Source organism: Dendrobates tinctorius, unplaced genomic scaffold (assembly GCF_039654945.1).
Source record: "Dendrobates tinctorius isolate UK_male_01 unplaced genomic scaffold, ASM3965494v1 ptg000087l, whole genome shotgun sequence".
Taxonomy (NCBI): domain Eukaryota; kingdom Metazoa; phylum Chordata; class Amphibia; order Anura; family Dendrobatidae; genus Dendrobates; species Dendrobates tinctorius.
In genome coordinates, this window is record NW_027361755.1 from 1,778,020 (window position 1) to 1,799,557 (window position 21,538).

Consider the following 21,538-nt stretch of genomic DNA (forward strand, 5'->3'; position numbering starts at 1 on the left):
GGCAAGTGTACTATGCGGTAAGAGGCTTCGGGGGTGTGCCCTGCTGATGAATGAAGTGAATGTGTTTGGACTGGTCGGTTCTGGGAGCTCAGTGACCCTAGTGAGGACTGTGTCCGATAAATTTATAATATCCAAAAGGAAGGTTGCGGTCACCTGCATCCATGGGTTTACTAGGGACTATTCAGTAGCCTTGGTGATCCTCGAGACAGTCAGGGACATTAAAAACCATGAGGTCGGTATAGTCCCGAACTTAACCTGTCTGGTGATAGTAGGACGGGACTCCTGGCTGTTCTCAGACTTGTGGGAGGGGAGAGCTCCTCTACAGCAGGAGGATGGAGATCTCTCTACTGATGGGGTGGCGTACGTTAAAGCAGTAACACCTCCCAAAATGGACGGGTCAGAAGTAGGGTGACCGGAGGAAGGGATGCGTCTGCCCAACTTACTGACCTGAGGTCCCCTGAAGTATATGACAGTGTGGCTGATACGAATGTAGTAGGTATACAGAGTGGAGCTAACACCCAGATAGAGAGCATCTTGAGGGTTCACCATACTGTGTGGTGTGACTGTGATGTGTTATTGCCAGTAGCAACCACTAGGACTGAGTACAATGTTGTGCAGACAGAAGATCGGACACAAGGGAATGAGTGCTTCACAAGGTGAAGACGAGGAAGCTCCAGAAGTGGGGTCCGACACCATTAGAAATGGGGACCGCTGGTTCCAGGATGACCGATCGGGTGGTGGTGACTCCTATTCAGACAGTGACGACAGTGGAAAAGAGTGCAGTAAGACCGACTCAGGTCAAAATAGCAAGTCTTCCTCCCATCGCTGGAGGTATAAAGGCCGAAATGGGCTCAACAAACTGCACCCTCTGAGAAGACAGATAATGAGGAGGCGGGGACAGATGCCAACAGGGTTAGTGTCCTTGAGAAAGAAATCATGTTACCACTGACAAGACCTAGCACTGAGGTAGTCGAGGAAATGAGAAACATAAAACTGACCCATGGTAAGGGTAGGGTTCCAATAGCTAAAATAGCAGGTGGAGAACAGCTCTCAGACAAAATAGAAGAGCTGCCGGAGAAGCTGTCCAATTCGATCACTGTCACACAACAGCTAGAGTAACAAATTGACAAGATGACATAGGAAATAAGCACATGGAAAGAGCAGGCTGACAGTTTTCACCAGGTAGAAGCACGTCTCCAAAGCTTGGACAAAGGTCTGTCAACAGCTGGCGAAGGAGAGTTTGAAGGTGGCAGCTTTACAGGCTGAAGTAAAGACAATAAAAGAGCATGTTGAATAAGAAAAGGCGCTGAGACAGGTGGCTGAGCACCGAGTGGATGAGCTGGTGAAGGAAGTCTCGGAATTCAGAGGTCACCTGTCAACATTGCAAAGTGTAAATGAGGCCTTAAGGGAAGATGTGGAAGTACTCAGAGAAGCTTTAAGAGGTCTTCTGCCAGAAGAGAAGTTGGTGGGCAAAGACTTACAGCGGCTGTGTCCAAGGGATAACAAGGCGGAGCTACAAATACCCAACTTAGTGAGGGGACCTGAAGAGTGTGCGCTTAGAACGGAACAAAACAATCACCCGGTTCTAGTAGAGCCCCTGATGGAAAAGTTAGTGGCCAAGTGGGAGCCTGCCGTCCATGAAGAGAGTGAGCCCTCGATCTTCAAGTGCGTGATAGAGGTACGCGAAGACATGCAAGAAGCCTGTACCACTGAGGGTGTGCATGAGGCCTTTAAAAAGGCGGTCGAAGTGTATAGGGTGCACTGAGACTCAGCAGTTGGTCGTACTGTCGACCAGGGAAGACAGTGAAGTGGGTGGCTGTCCTGAGGGATATGCATCTTCAATGTCTCCGCACAAAACAAATGATCATGTTGAGTAATATGAAAGCCGCTCGACGTCTGGAGCTTGCGAGGGAAGCTAAAGATCGGCTGGGCTTAGTGGAAGATGCAATTCCGGTACCCAGACATCTGGTGGGGAAAGTCATTGGAAGGCTTAGAAAAGTGATGCAAGAGCTTGTGAATAGATCCGATGTGGCAAGAGTGAGGATTCCACCTGAGGTTGAAGTACAGGTAGCTGGTGAAGATGGCTTTATTACAATCATTGTTGTTGGCTCTGTGTAAAGCTTTAGGAACATCTGAATGCTCCTGGAATATCAGGTAACATACCTGAGGGAGAGAGAGCAGCTAAGACTGGACCAACTGGAGGTTAATAAACTGATGCAGAACATCAGATGGCGGCAGCCTTCAACCCGAGGTATAAGGACCAGAAGGGACCCTCCAAATAATGAAATGGCAGTTAGCCGAAGACTTTCAGCAAGACAAGTACGTCGAGATTCTGCAAGTGACAGGTCTACTCTCTGTGTATGAGACTGAGAGACCTCGACAGTAGCCCCTGTGATATACTAGATGGGTCAGACTCAGACCAGACAGCTGGCTCGACTGTAAGTGGGACTTATGACCGCACTGACCAGGGGAGCCGGCCATGGAGAGAATAGTCGGGTGACGGGGTGTACTGGAAAAGTGTAGAGACTAATATGGTCTGGGGACACAGATGGACTGTGACTTGAAGGCCAAATCCCAAGGCTGATATACTGACCGCTGGGGGCAGGGGAGGCCTAACAAAGATATGATGCTGAATGACGCCCAAAACATACTGAGACGGGCCTCTCAAGTTGTAGGGCAAGGTGACAATGGGTACCGGGTTTCGAAGCACCTAGTGTGTGACAAGTGTTCAACCCAACAAGTTTGAATGGGTGGAGGGTATGAAATGCAGTAACTTCTGTTACAGCTGTGTGTGCGCTTCAGGATGTGCTTGGAGGCATAATTATGATGGTGAATTAGGAACTGGCATTATTGTAAATGTATGTGTCACAGAGGTTCTCTGCGCTGTAAGCCCAAAATAATATAGTTATGCTGGGACTTATAGTTCCACAAGTGTTGTGTTTACTTATAAGGGGGGCTTATAGGGTAAGTCAGAGAGCTGGGCAGGAATTGACTAACTACACATGCACCGCCAATCCATGGGGATGGTTACAACCATATAATGTGACTGAGGTCAGGTCACATGGTCAGAGAGTGTGTACCTGAATGGTTCAGGGTGCAAGGTCCGGGAAGGTCTGTGTTGGAAGATCCTGGGAGTAGGATCGGATTCCTGTAGCACGTGGTGAGACCTTGGAACTGGTGGCCTGGGTGTTGGGTATAGCACCCGGACAGTCCACGTGCGTTTGCAGAGTCTGTGAAGGCACTGCATTTGGGGAGCTACCTTCCGCCTGAGGGTCTGGACTGTCGGTAGTGCACTGGACGCAAGGATGGTGATCCCAGTTCGGCAGCTTCCCCAGGAACCAGGACTGACAGGAGGTCAGTCTGTGGAGCAGGAGCTCCTGAGAGGTAACCCTGTGCGCACTGGCAAAGGTCCGTTATTGAACTGTGCGGTCACCCGGTGACTGGAGAAAGTCAGGTGTGACTAGTGAATGCTTGGTAAAGCTTATGTGATAAAGTAATGGACTATGTGTAAGCCGGTGATGTGCAACCTGGCTTACGGCACGGTTTATGGCACTTAAGTAAACCGTATGGACTATTTTGTGTGAAAACCACGTGCCTGACTACGTTAATCCGATGCCAAGCGAGTGTTCCCCAACACACATAGTAGGTGTTACACCACATTGGGGGCATTTTTCCATGTGCATGCTACCCCTTTAAGAGCAGGGGGGAGAGCACACACCACTGAGAGACAGTGCGATGTGCACAGGAGCAGACAGGAGGGAGAAGGGGACACTATGCAGGGGTGCCGGCAGCAGTGCTACAGATATATTACAAAGTTTTTTTTTACCCATTTACCATTTCTTTTCACTCTGGTAGTAAGACATGTCAGAGGCAATGATGGAGACTGCAGGGCGTAGACCCAAAGTGGGGATTTCCCACTTTATCCAGGACAGTTGATGAGACGGAGATGAGTGGATCAATTCACGGACTCCAGTATAGCGTCTAGGTTAGTGGCACATGGTAGCTGGATGGGAGAACACCAAATTTTTTACCTTTCGGCATCCTAAGCAAAAATCTTGAATAGTAAAGATGAAACATGATTTGTGCATTATGCTCATCTCTACGAAAGAACTATGGATTTATATTTTGTTTATTCATTCATAGTCGTAGCAGCCAAAACGTGCTCATTTTTATGTATGATTCATTATATGACATCTTGCATTTTTGTGTCTGTAAGGCAGTGTTCACATTTTGCATAATTACAGTGTATTTTCGTTTTTTTTGCAAGTGTCCACACTAAACCATGCAATAACAATCTTCTCTGAATATTTGATTTTTTTCTGCAGATTTAAAGCAGCTTTTAATGTTTTTTTAGTACAGAAAAGCTTTGATTGTGCACTTGAAAAAAAGTAACTGCAGTTTTTCACAATTTTTTTAGGCTCAACATAGAGCTTTTGGAAAAAAAGCACCAAAACTGCACGGAACAGACTGCCACGAGAAGTGGTGAGTTCTCCTTCAATAGAAGTCTTCAAACAGAGGCTGGACAGACATCTGTCAGGGATGATTTAGCGAATGAAATTCTCAAAGCACAATTGTTAACAATTCCGAAAAGAGGGAAGAATAGGAAGCATTTAAGGAAACCAGGATGGATGAACACAGTACTTAAGCAAATGTTAAAAAGGAAGAAAAAAATGTTTATAAAATGGAAAGAGGGAGGCATATCTAAAGAAGAATATAATGCTGTCTGCAGAACCTGCAGGGCACAAATCAGATTATCTAAAGCCGACAATGAATTGAGGCTTGCAAGAGATGTCAAAAGCAATAATAAAGGATTTTGGGGATATGTCAAAAGTAAAAGAAAAGTCAAAGATGCTATAGGATTTTTACAGGATGACAATGATGAAATGGTAAGACAAGATGTTGAGAAGGCCGAACTTTTAAATTCCTATTTTGCATCTGTTTTCTCTCAGAAAGGAAATGTAACATAAACTGTTCTTCACTGTCCTATTAAGGGAATAGAAGAATCCAGGATAGCTATAAACAGAAAGATAGTGAGGAAACATTTAGCCTAACCTAAATGAATTCAAGTCTCCAGGTCCAGATGAATTACACCCCAGAGTACTGAAGGAGATAGCAGAAGAAATTTTTGAACCCCTCTCCATAATCTTTGAAAATTCTTGGAGAACAGAAGAAGTCCCAGAAGACTGGAGAAGAGCAAATGTTGTTCCTATCTTCAAAAATGGGAAGAAGGTGGACCCAGGCAACTATAGGCCGGTGAGTCTGACTTCTATACCAGGAAAGATCTTTGAACAAATTATTAAACAACATGTATGTAAGTACCTGCATAAGAATGAAGTGATTAAACAGAGTCAGCATGGGTTTGTAGCTAATAAGTCATGTCAGACTAACTTAATTTCCTTCTATGACGGAATCACTGATTGGGTGGATCAGGGAAATGCTGTAGATATAGTATATCTTGACTTCAGCAAAGCATTTGACAAAGTCTCTCATACAATCCTTATTGAAAAAATGACTAAGTATGGAATGGACAAGGCAACTGTTAGGTGGATTCATAACTGGCTTAGTGATCGGACCCAAACAGTGGTCGTAAATGGCTGCACATCCAGTTGGAAGAATGTCTCAAGTGGGGTACCACAGGGCTCTGTCCTGGGCCTTGTATTGTTCAACATCTTTATCAACAATTTAGATGAAGGAATTGAGGGTAAACTGATTAAATTTGCTGATGACACAAAGCTAGGAGGGATAGCTAATACTAGAGAAGAGAGAGGATTCAAAAAGATATAAATAAACTGGAGCAGTGGGCAGCAAATGACAGAATGGTTTTTAACAGGAAAAAATGCAAAGTACTACATCTGGGCAATAAAAATGAAAAAAGCATATACAGAATGGGAGGAATAGGGCTAAGCAACAGCACATGTGAAAAAGACTTGGGTATACTAATAGATCACAGACTGAATATGAGTCAACAGTGTGATGCAGCAGCAAAAAAGGCAAATGCAATTCTAGGATGTATTAACAGAAGCATACAGTCTAGATCACGTGAAGTCATTATTTCCCTCTACTCCTCTTTGGTCAGACCTCATCTGGAATATTGTGTCCAGTTTTGGGCACCACATTTTAAAAAAGACATCAACAAACTGGAGCAAGTTCAGAAAAGAGCGACCAGAATGGTGACCGGTCTGCAAACCCTGTCTTATGAGGAAAGGTTGCAGGATTTGGGAATGTTTAGTTTGCAAAAGAGAAGACTGAGAGGAGACTTAATAGCTGTCTACAAATATCTAAAGGGCTGTCACATTGTAGAAGGATCAACTTTATTCTCATTTGCACAAGGAAAGACTAGAAGCAATGGGATGAAACTGAATGGGAGGAGACACAGATTAGATGTCATGATCCAGGACGGGATTTCGCTTTGACCCGTCCTGGTTAGACTATGGGTTAATTGTGCTGCCTCTCTCTGGCAGAACGAGGTTATTTAGTGCTCACTGGACCTGGGCCCGGTGTCAGTTATACTCCTGCCCTCAGCTGAGTTAAGTGACCTCTTGTATACGTGTGCCTTGTGCCTGATATCTTGCTTGCTTGTTCGGTTGTGATCTGGTTCTGTCCCTGTTACGAGTTCTGCCTGACCCTCTTGCACTGCGCTACCTCTCGTGTATGACTCTCTGCTTGTGACCCGACTTCTCTCTGCTTGTCCCCTTGGTACCACGTCGCCCTCTTGTGTATGACCTTTGGCTTTGTCTGACTACCCGTCTGTTTGTCCCTCCTGTACCTCGTTTGCCCGTACTGCTGTGACCTCTCAGAGTGAGTTGTTGTATGGTGTCCTGTCCTATCTGAAAACAGGATGCTAAGCCCCACCCCCTTGCAGTCACATGACCATAGGTCCCGTGCCAGATTATTCAGTTTCAGTGTCCGCAGGTCCTATGCCTCTTTACCTTCCAGCACTGACTGGACCCTGACACTATTAGCCTGAAGCACGCATGGTCACCTCTGCTGCCCTTCTCCACAGGTATCTTTTAGCACTGCTTCTGTACTCAGGACACGCACACTGGCTCTATGAGCAAGTGCAGTGCGGTGTCTCTGACATTAGATATTAGAAAAAACTTTTTGACAGTTAGAGTGATCAATGAGTGGAACAGGCTGCCACGAGAAGTGGTGAGTTCTCCTTCAATGGAAGTCTTCAAACAGAGGCTGGACAGACATCTGACTGGGATGATTTAGCGAATCCTGCTTTGAGCAGGGGGTTGGACCAGATGGCCCAGGTGGTCCCTTCCAACTCTACGATTCTATGATTCTATGATCTCAATTCCAGCCAATTCTGAGTTGAAAAAGTCAAATGGTGCTCCTTCCCTTCCAAGCTCTGCCATGCGCCCAAACAGTGTTTTACCCCCACATATAGGGTATCAGCCTACTCAGGACAAATTGCGAAACAACTTTTGGTGTCCAATTTCTCCTGTTACCCTTGGGAAAATAAAAAATTGGGGGCAAAAATATCATTTTTGTGGAAAAAAATGATCTTTTTATTTTCACAACCGGGCGTTATAAACTTCTGTAATCACTTGGGGGTTCAAAGTGCTCACCACCATCTAGATAAGTTCCGTGGGGGGTCTAGTTTCCAAAATGGGGACACTTGTGGGGAGTTTCAATAGTTTAGGTACATCAGGGGCTCTCCAAACGCACATGACACCCGCAGACCATTCCATCAAAGTCTGCATTCCAAAACGTCACTACTTCCCTTTCGAGCCCCGACGTGTGCCCATACAGTAGTTTTCTCTCACATATGGGTTGTCAGCGTACTCAGGACAAATTGGACAACAACTTTTGGGGTCCAATTTCTCCAGTTACCCTTGGGAAAATAAAAAAATTGGTGACTAAAAGATCATGTTTGTGGAAAAAATACGATTTTTTTATTTTCACGCCCGGGCGTTATAAACTTCTGTGAAGCACTGGAGGGGTCAAAGTGCTCACCACACATCTAGATAAGTTCCTTGGGGCGTCTAGTTTCCAAAATGGTGTCATTTGTGGGGGGTTTCCACTGTTTTGGTACATCAGGGGTTTTCCAATCACGACATGGTGTCCAATCTCAATTCCAGCCAAAAACATCAAATGGCGCTGCTTCCCTTCCGAGCTCTGCCATGCGCCCAAATAGTGGTTTACCCCCACATGTGGGGTATCAGCGTACTCAGGACAAATTGTATAATAACTTTTAGGGTCCTGTTACCCTTGGGAAAATAAAAATTGGGGGTGAAAAGATCATTTTTGTGGAAAAAATATGATTTTTTTAATTGTACCGCTGTACGTTATAAACTTCTGTGAAGCCCTTGTGGGTTCAGAGTTCTCACCACATGTCTAAATAAGTTCCTTGGGGGGGTCTAGTTTCCAAAATGGGGTCACTTGTGGGGAGTTTCCACTGTTTAGATACATCAGGGGCTCTCCAAACGTGACATGGCGTCCGATCAGAATTCCAGCCAATTTTGCATTGAAAAAGTCAAACGGCGCTCCTTCCCTTCTGAGCTCAGCCATGCTCCGAAACAGTGGTTCCCCCCCACATATCAGGTATCAGCATACTCAGGACAAATTGCACAATAAAGTTTGCAGTCCAATTTCTCCTGTTACCCTTGGTAAAATAAAAAAATTGAACCTGAAGTATTTTTTTTGTGAAAAAAGTTAAATGTTCATTTTTTTATAAATATTCAAAAAATTCCTGTGACGCACCTAAAGGGTTAATAAACTTTTTGAATGTGGTTTTGAGCACCTTAAGGGGTGCAGTTTTTAAAATGGTGTCACTTTTGGGTATTTTCTATCATATAGACCCTTCAAAGTGGCTTCAAATGTGATGTGGTCCGTAAAAATAAAATGGTGTTGCAAAAATGAGAAATCGCTGGTCAATTTTTAACCCTTATAACTTTCTAACAAAAAAAAATTTTGGTTCCAAAATTGTACTGATGTAAAGTAAACATGTGGGAAACATTACTTATGAAGTTTTTTGTGTGCCGTATCTCTGTGATTTAAGGGCATAAAAATTCAAATTTGGAAAATTGCAAAATTTTCAAAATTTTCACCAAATTTCCTTTTTTTTCACAAATAAACACAAGTTATTTGAATGAAATTTTACCACTAACATTAAGTACAATATGTCATTAGAAAACAATATCAGAATCACCGGGATCCATGGAAGCGTTTCAGAGTTATTACCTCATAAAGGGACAGTAGTCAGAATTGTTAAAAAAATGGCCCGGTCATTAACGTGCAAACCACCCTTGGGGCTTAAGGGGTTAAACCTTTACGGTGTCATGTGTTACCAATGGTTTTCTTGGTAACTGTGGTCCCAGCTGCCTTGAGATCATTAACAAGTTCCCCTGTGTAGTTTTAAGCTGATCTCTCACCTTCCTCATAATCAAGGATACCCCACGAGGTGAGATTTTGCAGGGTGCCCCAAATTGATGTCAATTGACAATCATTTTGTATTTCCTCCATTTTCTTACTATTGCACCGACAGTTGTCTCCTTCTCACCCAGCGTCTTACTCATGGTTTTGTAACCCATTCCAGCTTTGTGCAGGATAACCCTGATATCCTTAGAAAGCGCTTTGGTCTTGCCCATGTTGCAGTGGTTAGAGTCTGATTTATTGAGTCTGTGGACAGGAGTCTTTTATAAAGGTGACTATGCAAGACAGTTATCTTTAATGCAGGTAACGAGTTGATTAGGAGCATCTAACTGGTCTGTAGGAGTCAGAACTCTTAATGGTTGGTAGGGGATCAAATACTTATTTCTCACTGTAAAATGCAAATAAATTTATATAATTCATACAATGTAATTTTCTGGAATTTAATTTTTATATTCTATCTCTCAATGTTAAAATTAACTTACCTTTAAAATTATAGACTGTTCATGTCAGTTGGCAAACTTACAAAATCAGCAAGGGATCAAATACTTATTTCCACACTGTACTTAAAAAAGAGTGGCTGAAGTAGACAATTCCAGTAATCTCTATGTGTCATCTAATATATTCAGCTGGTTAAATGTAGACATGGTAAAAGCCAAGCTAAATGAAATCAATGTGAACAAAACCCCAGGTGAGCTAGTTATTGCTGGATCCCTCTAAAGAAAATAAATGTTTATGTAAATGTATACATTTCTTTCTGAATGTCTGATCCAGTGGTTTGACTATTGTGATAAGTTGGGAAATATTAGTTCTTTTGCAGCAGACTGAATTATTCATTGTTTGTGCACTTACATGTTCACTTTGCCTTTTTTCAGCCCTCAATTTAACTTGAGGACATTTGTCTTTTTTTTAACCATATTAATAATCTAAACAAATATGATTCTTCCACATAGTATGTTTGTCCCCACAGCCCCTACACAGAATGAAGCCCCACGGTCCCCCTATAAGTACTGATCGAAAAAATAATTTAATAAAGAACATTCATATAGTCCAATTCCTTTGGTACACTGCTCCAGGGAGTGCAATGTGGTTCTCTGCCAGCAGGCAAAATCTAGAGACCTCATCCAACCCATAGTGTTGATCCTCCCTTGCAGAGACTAAATGGTGGAACTAGAAGCTGACATTCTACCAATGAATTCAAAATCACGGGTCCCTTAGCGGCCAAGTGGTTTGCTGCTACTAGTGATATACCAGTGCCAGCAGTAGAGACTACATAAGTACGACAAGTGAAAACAATACATTTATGTGCGTACCAAGAATGCTGAAGATTGAGACCAATAATCTTTCCCAAAATTTTTAACAAAGTATATTACAAGTATATTACAAAATCGGGATTATTCAAAAACATCCATCACAGTGCTTAACAAGATTTAATGTACATTTATTCTTAACATGTAGAACATATAGTATAAAGATTTTATACTGAATAAATGATATTCATTGAGTCAGAGGAAAAGGAGGAATTGACAAGGTTTTTTTTTTCATTTTTAACTGCATTTTCTTGAAATACAAATATGAATATGTTAAGCATCATCACTGAAAAACCTTAATAGTTTTGTTGCTTCATCTATTATGGTGTACTAACTTCCATAGTCTAATTCAGTTGGCAGACAACTATGCCCACAAAGTGACCATTAAGCAAAGTATTTCGCTGCTAACCTGAAATAAAGCATTCATTTAAACAGAAACGTTGTAGGTTACCCTCTTGGTTGGAAATATGGCCAGGAGAGAATTATTCATTTTTCAGTAACATGAGAAGAAAGAAAAATTGAGAAGAGGACCATAAAAATGTATCACTTTCACCACATCATGGGGAAATAGACAAATCATCATGTACTAAAATGAATGTTCAAGCAAATAGGGAAAAAAAGGAAAAACATGAAGGCCTATACATCTCTTATATACATTACAGCCCCAGGGAAGTAAAAAGAAACAAACAATAGAAACAAAAACAATAGGAAAAAATATGTAATTAAATATCTAAATACTGTCATCATAGTATGACATATTAAACAAAAACAGATTTCATTATGACACTCATTTCAATATAACTGGTCAGAAAATGTATTTTACTTGCATTTAATTTCCCCATAATAACCTACTCTGCACCTAATGTTCTTGCTAACCAAAAGGATAAAAACAGTATTTCCAAAACTTAGGCTCCTCGTCTACATATATTTTTACAAACTGTCCTATTGCAGACGAGTTTGGTACATTTTTTTTAATATAACTCAAAGTGAAACAAATATTAAGAAAAAAAAAAAAAACTTTTTTGGGTAAATAATTGCTTGCACAGTTTTAGAAATCGGTTCCCCAAGTATACAACCAACAGGAAAAAAAAAGCCCCCCAAAAATGTAATGACCTCTGAATGAAACAATCACCAACTTTGGTTAAGAAAAAATAAAATTAATATACACAAACGGCAAATTAAATTTTTGGATCTCATTGTTTCTTTGAATTTTCAATTGGTAAATAAATGACTTAATATGTGGAGAAAATCTGTTTTTTCCTAATAACATTTTTATTTTTCTTCTTTCAAATCTTGAAAAAAGAACAGAAAAATAGCCAATTATATGTGACTTCCTACTCTCCTTCCACACTTGCATCGCATCCCACTGGTGTCATAATTGTCCAATCTGAAAGAGTACATCACAGATGACAGAGGCAACAGCAGAGTTCAGAACAGCTGAAATAGAAATATCCAACAATCGACCTTCGTGTAAAAGGAACTCGGATCGGTTTTCCTCCACTTTGGCCATGACTAATAAAGCCTTAGCTGCCCTGCGCATCATGTCTATGCTGGGTGGCTCCAAATTTGGGGGCTGCATATGCATGAGGTTATGCTGACTCTGATACTGTGCCATGGTAACTCCATCTTCCAAGAAGCTTATTAAGTTCCCAATGCATCCCTTCTGCACAGCTATGGCCCTTGCAACCAATGTATCCCCCTGAGCAAGGTTTGAAAGCAGTGCCACAGACATTTCTCGACATACAGGGTTTTTACGATCCCCAACATACCTAACAAGAGTCGCATAGAATTTCTCTTGACGACTAAATGGAGGCGTGGACAATATAAGGTCGACATTATGGTCTTGTATACTGAGTTTACATAAAGTTTCCAGCACAAGTCTCTGTGGGGAAAGAACAGAATTGGGCCCTACTGTTGGGAAGGGATCCTGTGCCTCTGCAGATGGGCATACCATCCAGTGTAGCAAGCCATCTAGAATTGGCAAACAGATACTTTCTGTATAAGCAAATAAGTCAAGTTGGCCAGAGATATTGGCTAATGTGACCAAAGTATTTTCCCTCAGATTTTCAAGGCAATCCCACCACCATTTATCTTTGCTACAGCAGGTATCTTTATCTTCATCTTCTTTTTCATAAGTCTGTGGTGTTCGTTTTCTCTCTGGATGCTCATGGTGAAAGAGAATTAACTTCCCAAGAATCAAGACCAAACCTGGATGTTTTGACAGTTCAGCATCATTCCCAGGCACAAAGGACAAACTACGGATAACATTTGACACACAAACGCAGCGCTTTGCTAAAGAGTCTTTCCACTGGGCTATTGTACACAAAGGAGTTTCATCTATATTTCTTGGTTCATCCTCCAGTAGTGTAATATTCCTATGAATTTGGGCTTGGTTGATTCCTAATGAATATTTGTTGCTATTCATTTGTAAGCAAGGGCTAGCTGAGTCTTCAGGCGGATAACCTGTCCTTGCAGACAGCACATCATCAATGGTTGCAGTTATGTTCTCTTCGGTCTGATCCTCTTCATACTCATCTAGCAATTTGATATCAAGATCTTTCTTTTTACATAGTGATCCCTTTGAGGGTTGTGGACTTTTATATATGGGTACCTCCATTTTGCTTTCAAAGTGTGTCTGAATATGTTCAGTTGTGTCACCTCCACCAAGTTGCCAATGAAGTAGTCCACTAATAAATTCTTGAACCCTCCCAAGTTGGTCTGATCGATCAATGACAAAAAGATCATTCTTCTTCACAACTTTGATAGGTAGTTTGTCAAACTTACTAGCTTGTTTTGGCCTTGAAGAAGCATCACTCAATGCTCCTGATTTGACAGAGACATCATCACATGGGTCTTTTTCAGCTACACGTTGAGCATCATCGTTATCAGTAAGCTCATCATCTTCCTCTTCAGTGCTTTCTTTGTAATCCATAGCAGTTTCTTCCTCCTCTACAGATGGACTATGTTCTAAGGTATTTTCGAGGGCTTTAATGGCATTTTCACCAACTTCAGATTCTTTCAAAATCCCAAAAATATCAATGAGGCATTTCCGAAAGTATTCTACCAATAGTTCCAAGAATCCAGGTAGCTAACAAATGAAAAATAAATGGTGGCAATGTTAGGGAAGTTATATTTCTATGATGAACATTTCAATTAATAACAAAAATACATCAATGTTCAACTAACAAAGTAGGCAATTATACACAACATGTAATACTCAAACTATATCACAAAGTTAAAGGGTTTTCTCAATTTGCTAAAAATAAAAATTACTATTACCTATGCAGCTAAATTTCTACATAAGCTAAACTGTCATTTTTGTTTTCATTTCCATGTAATCCCTTTCAACCTGATGCATCCATCCTAATGCAGTAACAATGTGTCACTAGTTTAGTAGGCTGCACCAAGTAGCCTTTCTCCCCCATTTTCCCTCACTAAATTCACATGACAGTGTGACAAACACCAGGTGTTCGGACAGCCAAACCCGAACAGTATGGAACTTTACTGTTTGGGTTCGCCCATCTCTACTCCGCTCTCTCTCTTTTTTCCATACCCTGGGCGTCCCGAACGCCTGCAGCTTGCTTCACTAAAGACGACACCCGACGTATAAGACAACCGCGGACTTTTGAGAAGATTTTCAGGAGTTAAAAAATCATCTTATATGCTGGAAAATACGGTATATATGTAAATTATGTGTATACACAGTATATCTAATATATAAAGCTGAATGTGGGTGTGTGTGTATGTATGTATGTATATCTGGGATTGGCATCCACACCTTCACAGCTACAGCCACAAAATTTGGCACAGTCATACGGCTGGACCCCGAGAGCGTCATAGGCTATGTTGTGAGGCAAAATTTTAACCCTGCGCGTTCTAATTCACCAAACAATTTTGCCCCTATCTACATAAAGGGGAAAAAGTGTATGTATTGGCATCTGCACCGTCGTAGCTACAGCCAAAAAATTTTGTAGTCACACGTCTGGACCCCGAGAGCGTCATAGGCTATGTTGTGAGGCAAAATTTTAACACCGCACGTTCCAATTCACCAAGCAATTTTGCCCCTATCTACATAATGGGGAAAAAGTGTATGTATGTATTGGCATCTGCACCGTCGTACCTACAGCCACAAAATTTTGCAAAGTCACACGTCTGGACCCCGAGAGCGTCATAGGCTATGTTGTGAGGCGAAATTTTAACCCCGCGTGTTCCAATTCACCAAACAATTTTGCCCCTATCTACATAATGGGGAAAAAGTGTATGTATGTATTGGCATCTGCACCGTCGTACCTACAGCTACAAAATTTTGCAAAGTCACACGTCTGGACCCCGAGAGCGTCATAGGCTATGTTGTGAGGTGAAATTTTAACCCCGCGTGTTCCAATTCACCAAACAATTTTGCCCTGACATGGGATACTCACCACACACGGGGATATGAACACACACACAAAATGCGCCACACACTACCACGTGCTTCAAGACATATAGCACCCTCAGCACACATTTCACCACACATACACCAACCTCGCCACATAAAAGTCGAAACACAAAAGTCGCCACTCAAAACTCGCCACGCTGTCCCAGAGCTGTTTAAAAGATGAAAAATGAGCTGTGATTGGTTGCTATCAGCGACAGTTTTCTTTGTAGACAGTTGTGGTAACTGAGGCCTATTATTCTTATAATTTCTATGATGTTATCATCCTTCTGTAAAGCTGGAAATAACACAATTTACTACAGTGCCAACACAGACAACCCTCTGACACAGGCTGCAGGGGGAGCCCAGTATCACACAGGATAGGATTAGATACACGGCTCAGCAGTCAGTATCACACAGGATAGGATTAGATACACAGCTCAGCAGTCAGTATCACACAGGCTAGGATTAGATACGCAGCTCAGCACACAGTATCACACAGAATAGCATTAGATACACGGCTCAGCAGACAGTATCACACAGAATAGGATTAGATACACGGTTCAGCAGTCAGTATCACACAGGATAGGATTAGATGCACGGTTTTTATGTGCAATATAATCATTATAATTTGTTATAACTAACCACAGTTGGTTACTATGCCCAGGCCATGCCGGGCTCTTCAGCTAGTATGTATATATATATATATATATATATATATACATACACAGTATCTATATATGTAATCATCTTATGGTGTCTGTCTGTAACCGAAATCCAGCAGCGCTGATTGGTCACGGCCTCACGCCCGTGACCAATCAGCGGCAGGCGCAGTCAGGCGCAGCGCTCAATCGGGCGCAGCGCTTAATCTGCAAGAAATAGAATTAAAATTAAAAAAAAGGTTATTGTCATGGTTTGAACAGGGTTCTTGCCCTGCACTCACAGGGTTAAGTGTTCGTGGCCTCTTTCTGGATCTGCGAGGGGTATTTATACTCACTCTTTACCAGGGTTCTCTGTCAGCTATACTGTTGTTCTGGTGTGTCTGACCCCTGGTGTGTGTGTATTCTGCGTTGCTTGTTTGATTCCCGTGTATGACCCGGCCTGTTCCCTCACTCTGTTCTCCGTCTCTCGCTTTGGTACTACTGTCTTCTCCGGTTCTGACCTCCTGGCTTGGCTATCGTCACTCCGTTACAGTTTGTCCCTATTGTACCGTCTATTGCCCGTTCTGGTTTTCTGACCTATTGCTACGTCCTGACTATCCTTTCTGTCTAAACCCCGTGGTACTGTATTGCTATCTGGGGCTTTGACCCTGGCTTCGTCTGGTTTATGTCTCTGTCTATGCCCCTTGGTAACATTGCCCCGTAGTTACCTTTCTAGGAGTTTCCCTGCAGCTCCTAGATCTGTGGAGCTTAGGCCACGCCCCAAGCAGTCATGTGCTTCAGGTCCTGATACTCTGAAGCACGCATCGTCACCGCTGCTGCCCTGCTCCACAGGTATCTGTGAGTACTGTCTTTGTACTCAGGACACCCGCACTGGCACAGTGAGCAAGTGCAGTGCGGTGTTCCTGACAGTTATACTCACCTTCCAACGGCGTCCGATCTCCTTTCCACGCGCCCGGTCTCATGGTCCCAGTAATGCCTTGCGGCTTAGACTGGAGATGACGTCACTCTCGCGAGAGCGTGACGTCATCACCGGTCTAAGCCGCAAGGCATTACTGGGACCGCGAGACCGGGCGTGTGGAAAGGAGATTGGATGCCATCGGAAGGTGAGTATATAACTTTTTTTTATTTTAACAGAGACCATGCATACCAGGATGGGGGGTGAGGGGGACCACGCATACCAGGAAAGGGGAGTGATGGGACCATGCATACCAGCAAAGAGGGGTGAGGGTGACCATGCATACCAGCATAGGGGGATGAGGGTGACCATGCAAACCAGGAAAGGGAGGTAAGGGGACCATGGATACCAGGATAGGGGGGTGAGGGTGACCATGCATACCAGGATAGGGGGGTGAGGGGACCATGCACAGCAGGAAAGGGGGGTGAGGGGGACCATGCACAGCAGGAAAGGGGGGTGAGGGGGACCATGCATACCAGGAAAGGGGGGTGACAGGACCATGCATAACAGGAGAGGGGGTGAGGGGGACCATGCATACCAGAGAAGGGGGTGAGGGGACCATGCCTACCAGGGAAGGGGGGTGAGGGGTACCATGCATATCAGGATTGGGGGGTGAGAGGACCATGCATATCAGGATTGGGGCGTGAGGGACCATGCATACCAGGAAAGGGGGTGACGGGACCATGCATATCAGGAAAGGGGGGTGAGGGGGACCATGCATACCTGGAAAGGGAGGTGAGGGGACCATGCTTACCAGGAATGAGGGGTGAGAGGACCATGCATACCAGGATTGGGGGGTGAGAGGACCATGCATTCCAGGATTGGAGGGTGAGCAGTACCATGCATACCAGGATAGGGGGGTGAGGGTGACCATGCAAACCAGGATAGGGGGGTGAGGGGACCATGCACAGCAGGAAAGGGGGGTGAGGGGGACCATGCATACCAGGATAGGGGGGTGAGGGGACCATGCACAGCAGGAAAGGGGGGTGAGGGGGACCATGCATACCAGGAAAGGGGGGTGAGGGGGACCATGCATACCAGGAAATGGAGGTGACAGGACCATGCATACCAGGAGAGGGGGTGAGGGGGACCATGCATACCAGAGAAGGGTGTGAGGGGACCATGCATATCAGGATTGGGGGGTGAGAGGACCATGCATACCAGGAAAGGGGGGTGACAGGACCATGCATATCAGGAAAGGGGGTGAGGGGGACCATGCATACCAGGAAAGGGAGGTGAGGGGACCATGCTTACCAGGGATGAGGGGTGAGAGGACCATGCATTCCAGGATTGGAGGGTGAGCAGTACCATGCATATCAGGATTGGAGGGTGAGAGGACCATGCATATCAGGATTGGGGGGTGAGGGGACCATGCATATCAGGATTGGAGCGTTAGGGGACCATGCATACCAGGAAAGGGGGGTGACAGGACCATGCATACCAGGAAAGGGGAGTGATGGGACCATGCATACCAGCAAAGAGGGGTGAGGGTGACCATGCATACCAGCATAGGGGATGAGGGTGACCATGCATACCAGGATAGGGGGGTGAGGGTGACCATGCAAACCAGGAAAGGGAGGTAAGGGGACCATGGATACCAGGATAGGGGGGTGAGGGTGACCATGCATACCAGGATAGGGGGGTGAGGGGACCATGCATACCAGGAAAGGGGGGTGAGGGGGACCATGCATACCAGGAAAGGGGGGTGAGGGAGACCATGCATACCAGGAAAGGGGGGTGACAGGACCATGCATACCAGAGAAGGGGGTGAGGGGACCATGCCTACCAGGGAAGGGGGTGAGGGGGACCATGCATACCAGGAAAGGGAGGTGAGGGGACCATGCTTACCAGGAATGAGAGGTGAGAGGACCATGCATTCCAGGATTGGAGGGTGAGCAGTACCATGCATACCAGGATAGGGGGGTGAGGGTGACGATGCAAACCAGGAAAGGGAGGTGAGGGGACCATGGATACCAGGATAGGGGGGTGAGGGTGACCATGCATACCAGGATAGGGGGGTGAGGGGACCATGCTTACCAGGAATGAGGGGTGAGAGGACCATGCATACCAGGACTGGGGGGTGAGAGGACCATGCATTCCAGGATTGGAGGGTGAGCAGTATCATGCATATCAGGATTGGGGGGTGAGAGGACCATGCATATCAGGATTGGGGGGTGAGGGGACCATGCATATCAGGATTGGAGCGTGAGGGGACCATGCATACCAGGAAAGGGGGGTGACAGGACCATGCATACCAGGAAAAGGGGGTTAGGGGACCATGCTTACCAGGAAAGTGGGGTGAGAGGACCATGCATGGGGGTGAGTGGACCATGCATTCCAGGATTGGAGGGTGAGGGGACCATGCTTACCAGGATTGAGGGGTGAGGGGTACCATGCATATCAGGATTGGAGGGTGAGAGGACCATGCATATCAGGATTGGGGGGTGAGGGGACCATGCATATCAGGATTGGGGGTGAGGGGGACCATGCATACCAGGATTGGGGGGTGAGGGGACCATGCATACCAGGATAGGGGTGGAGGGGTACCATGCAAATCAGGATTTGGGGCTGAGAGGATCATGAATATCAGGATTGGGGGGTGCATTATTGCATTATTATTAAAACTTCATAAATAAACTACATACATATTCTAGAATACCCGATGCGTTAGAATCGGGCCACCATCTAGTATATATATATATACTGTATGTGTGTATATATATATATATATATATATATATACACTACCGTTCAAAAGTTTGGGTTCACCCAGACAATTTTGTGTTTTCCATGAAAACTCATACTTTTATTAATCAAATGAGTAGGCCAAATGAATTTAAAATCTAGTCCAGACGTTGACAAGGTTTGAAAGAAAGATTTTTATTTGAAACTAGCTGAAGAGCCCGGCGCTGCCCGGGCATAGTAACTAACTGTGGTTAGTTATAACAAATTATAATTATCCTCCATCCCATAGTCCCGTGCCCATATACCCATAATACATATCCTCCATCCCATAGTCCCGTGGCCATATACCCATCATACATATCCACCATCCCATAGGCCCGTGCCAATATACCCATCATACATATCCTCATCCCATAGTCGAGTGCCCATATACCCATCATACTTATCCTCCATCCCATAGTAGAGTGCCCATATACCATCACACATCCTTCATCCCATAGTCCTGTGCCCATATACCCATCATACATATCCGCCATCCCATAGTCCCGTGCCCATATACCCGTCATTCATATCCTCCATCCCATAGTCCAGTGCCCATATACCCATCACACATCCTCCATCCCATAGTCCCGTGCCCATATACCTATCATACAGATCCGCCATACCATAGTCCCGTGCCCATATACCCGTCATACATATCCATCATCCCATAGTCCCGTGCCCATATACCCGTCATACATATACTCCATCCCATAGTCCAGTGCCCATATACCCATCACACATCCTCCATCCCATAGTCAACCATTATGACATCATAATGAGCGGCGGGGCTTGCAACCTATGATGAATCAGCGTCGCCATGGCAACCATTATGACATCATAATGAGGGGCGGGGCTTGATACACACACACTTTTTCCCCATTATGTAGATAGGGGCAAAATTGTTTGGTGAATTGGAACGCGCGGGGTTAAAATTTCGCCTCACAACATAGCCTATGACGCTCTCGGGGTCCAGACGTGTGACTGCGCTAAATTTTGTGGCTGTAGCTGCGACGGTGCGGATGCCAATCCCGGACATACACACACACAAACACATACATACATACACACATTGAGCTTTATATATTAGGCCGGTTTCACATTAGCACTTTTTCAGCGCGCGCACGGCCGGGGGTAGCTCCGCCCCCGAGCCGGCTCTCTGCCCGGCGTGCCCGCCCCTTGCTTGTAGCGCCGCCTACTAGCGGACAGCGGCGCCTGCGATCGGCGCACCCTATCTTTAGCATATGGTGCGCAGATCGTGCGCAGGCCGTGCGCTAGTTGCGCTTTGACCTGCGCTGCGCACTTTTGACGGTGCGCCGTGCGCGCCAAAATCAAACTTTTCGGATTTTGGCGCGCACGGCGCACCGTCAAAAGTGCGCAGCGCAGGTCAAAGCGCAACTAGCGCACGGCCTGCGCACGATCTGCGCACCCTATGCTAAAGATAGGGTGCGCCGATCGCAGGCGCCGCTGTCCGCTAGTAGGCGGCGCTACAAGCAAGGGGCGGGCACGCCGGGCAGAGAGCCGGCTCGGGGGCGGAGCTACCCCCGGCCGTGCGCGCGCTGAAAAAGCGCTAATGTGAAACCGGCCTTAGATAATAATTTTCTCCTTCAAACTTTGTTTTCGTCAAAGAATGCTCCCTTTGCAGTAATTACAGCATTGCAGACCTTTGACATTCTAGAAGTTAATTTGCTGAGGTACTCTGGAGAAATTTCACCCCATGCTTCTCAAGAAGCCCCTCCCACAAGTTGTTTTGGCTTGATGGGCACTTTTTGTGCACCATTAGGTGAAGCTGCTCCCACAACAACTCAATGGGGTTGAGATCTGGTGACTGCGCTGGCCACTCCATTGCAGATAGGATACCAGTGTCCTGCTTCTTCCCTAAATAGTTCTTGCATAATTTGGAGGTGTGCTTTGAGTCATTGTCCTGTTATAGGATGAAATTGGCTCCAATCAAGTGCTGTCCACAGGGTATGGCATTGCAAAATGGAGTGATAGCCTTCCTTATTCAAAATCCCTTTTACCTTGTACAAATCTCCCACTTTACCAGCAACAATGCGACCCCAGACCATCACTTTACTTCCACCATGCTTGACAG

At 44.8% G+C, this 21,538-nt stretch overlaps 1 protein-coding gene across 9 annotated transcripts in view; it reads right to left on the reverse strand.

Annotated features, from left to right (window-relative positions):
- Positions 1 to 10,718: 10,718 nt before the first annotated feature.
- Positions 10,719 to 21,538, reverse strand: part of ARID1B (AT-rich interaction domain 1B) — a 2,758,190-nt gene continuing 2,747,370 nt past the window's right edge. For all 9 annotated transcript variants that reach the window (XM_073585743.1, XM_073585747.1, XM_073585745.1 and 6 more), the window contains one exon: positions 10,719 to 13,776. In XM_073585743.1, the coding sequence (XP_073441844.1) occupies positions 12,061 to 13,776 (1,716 nt within the window). In that variant the 3' untranslated portion in view covers positions 10,719 to 12,060. The remainder of the gene's footprint in view (positions 13,777 to 21,538) is intronic.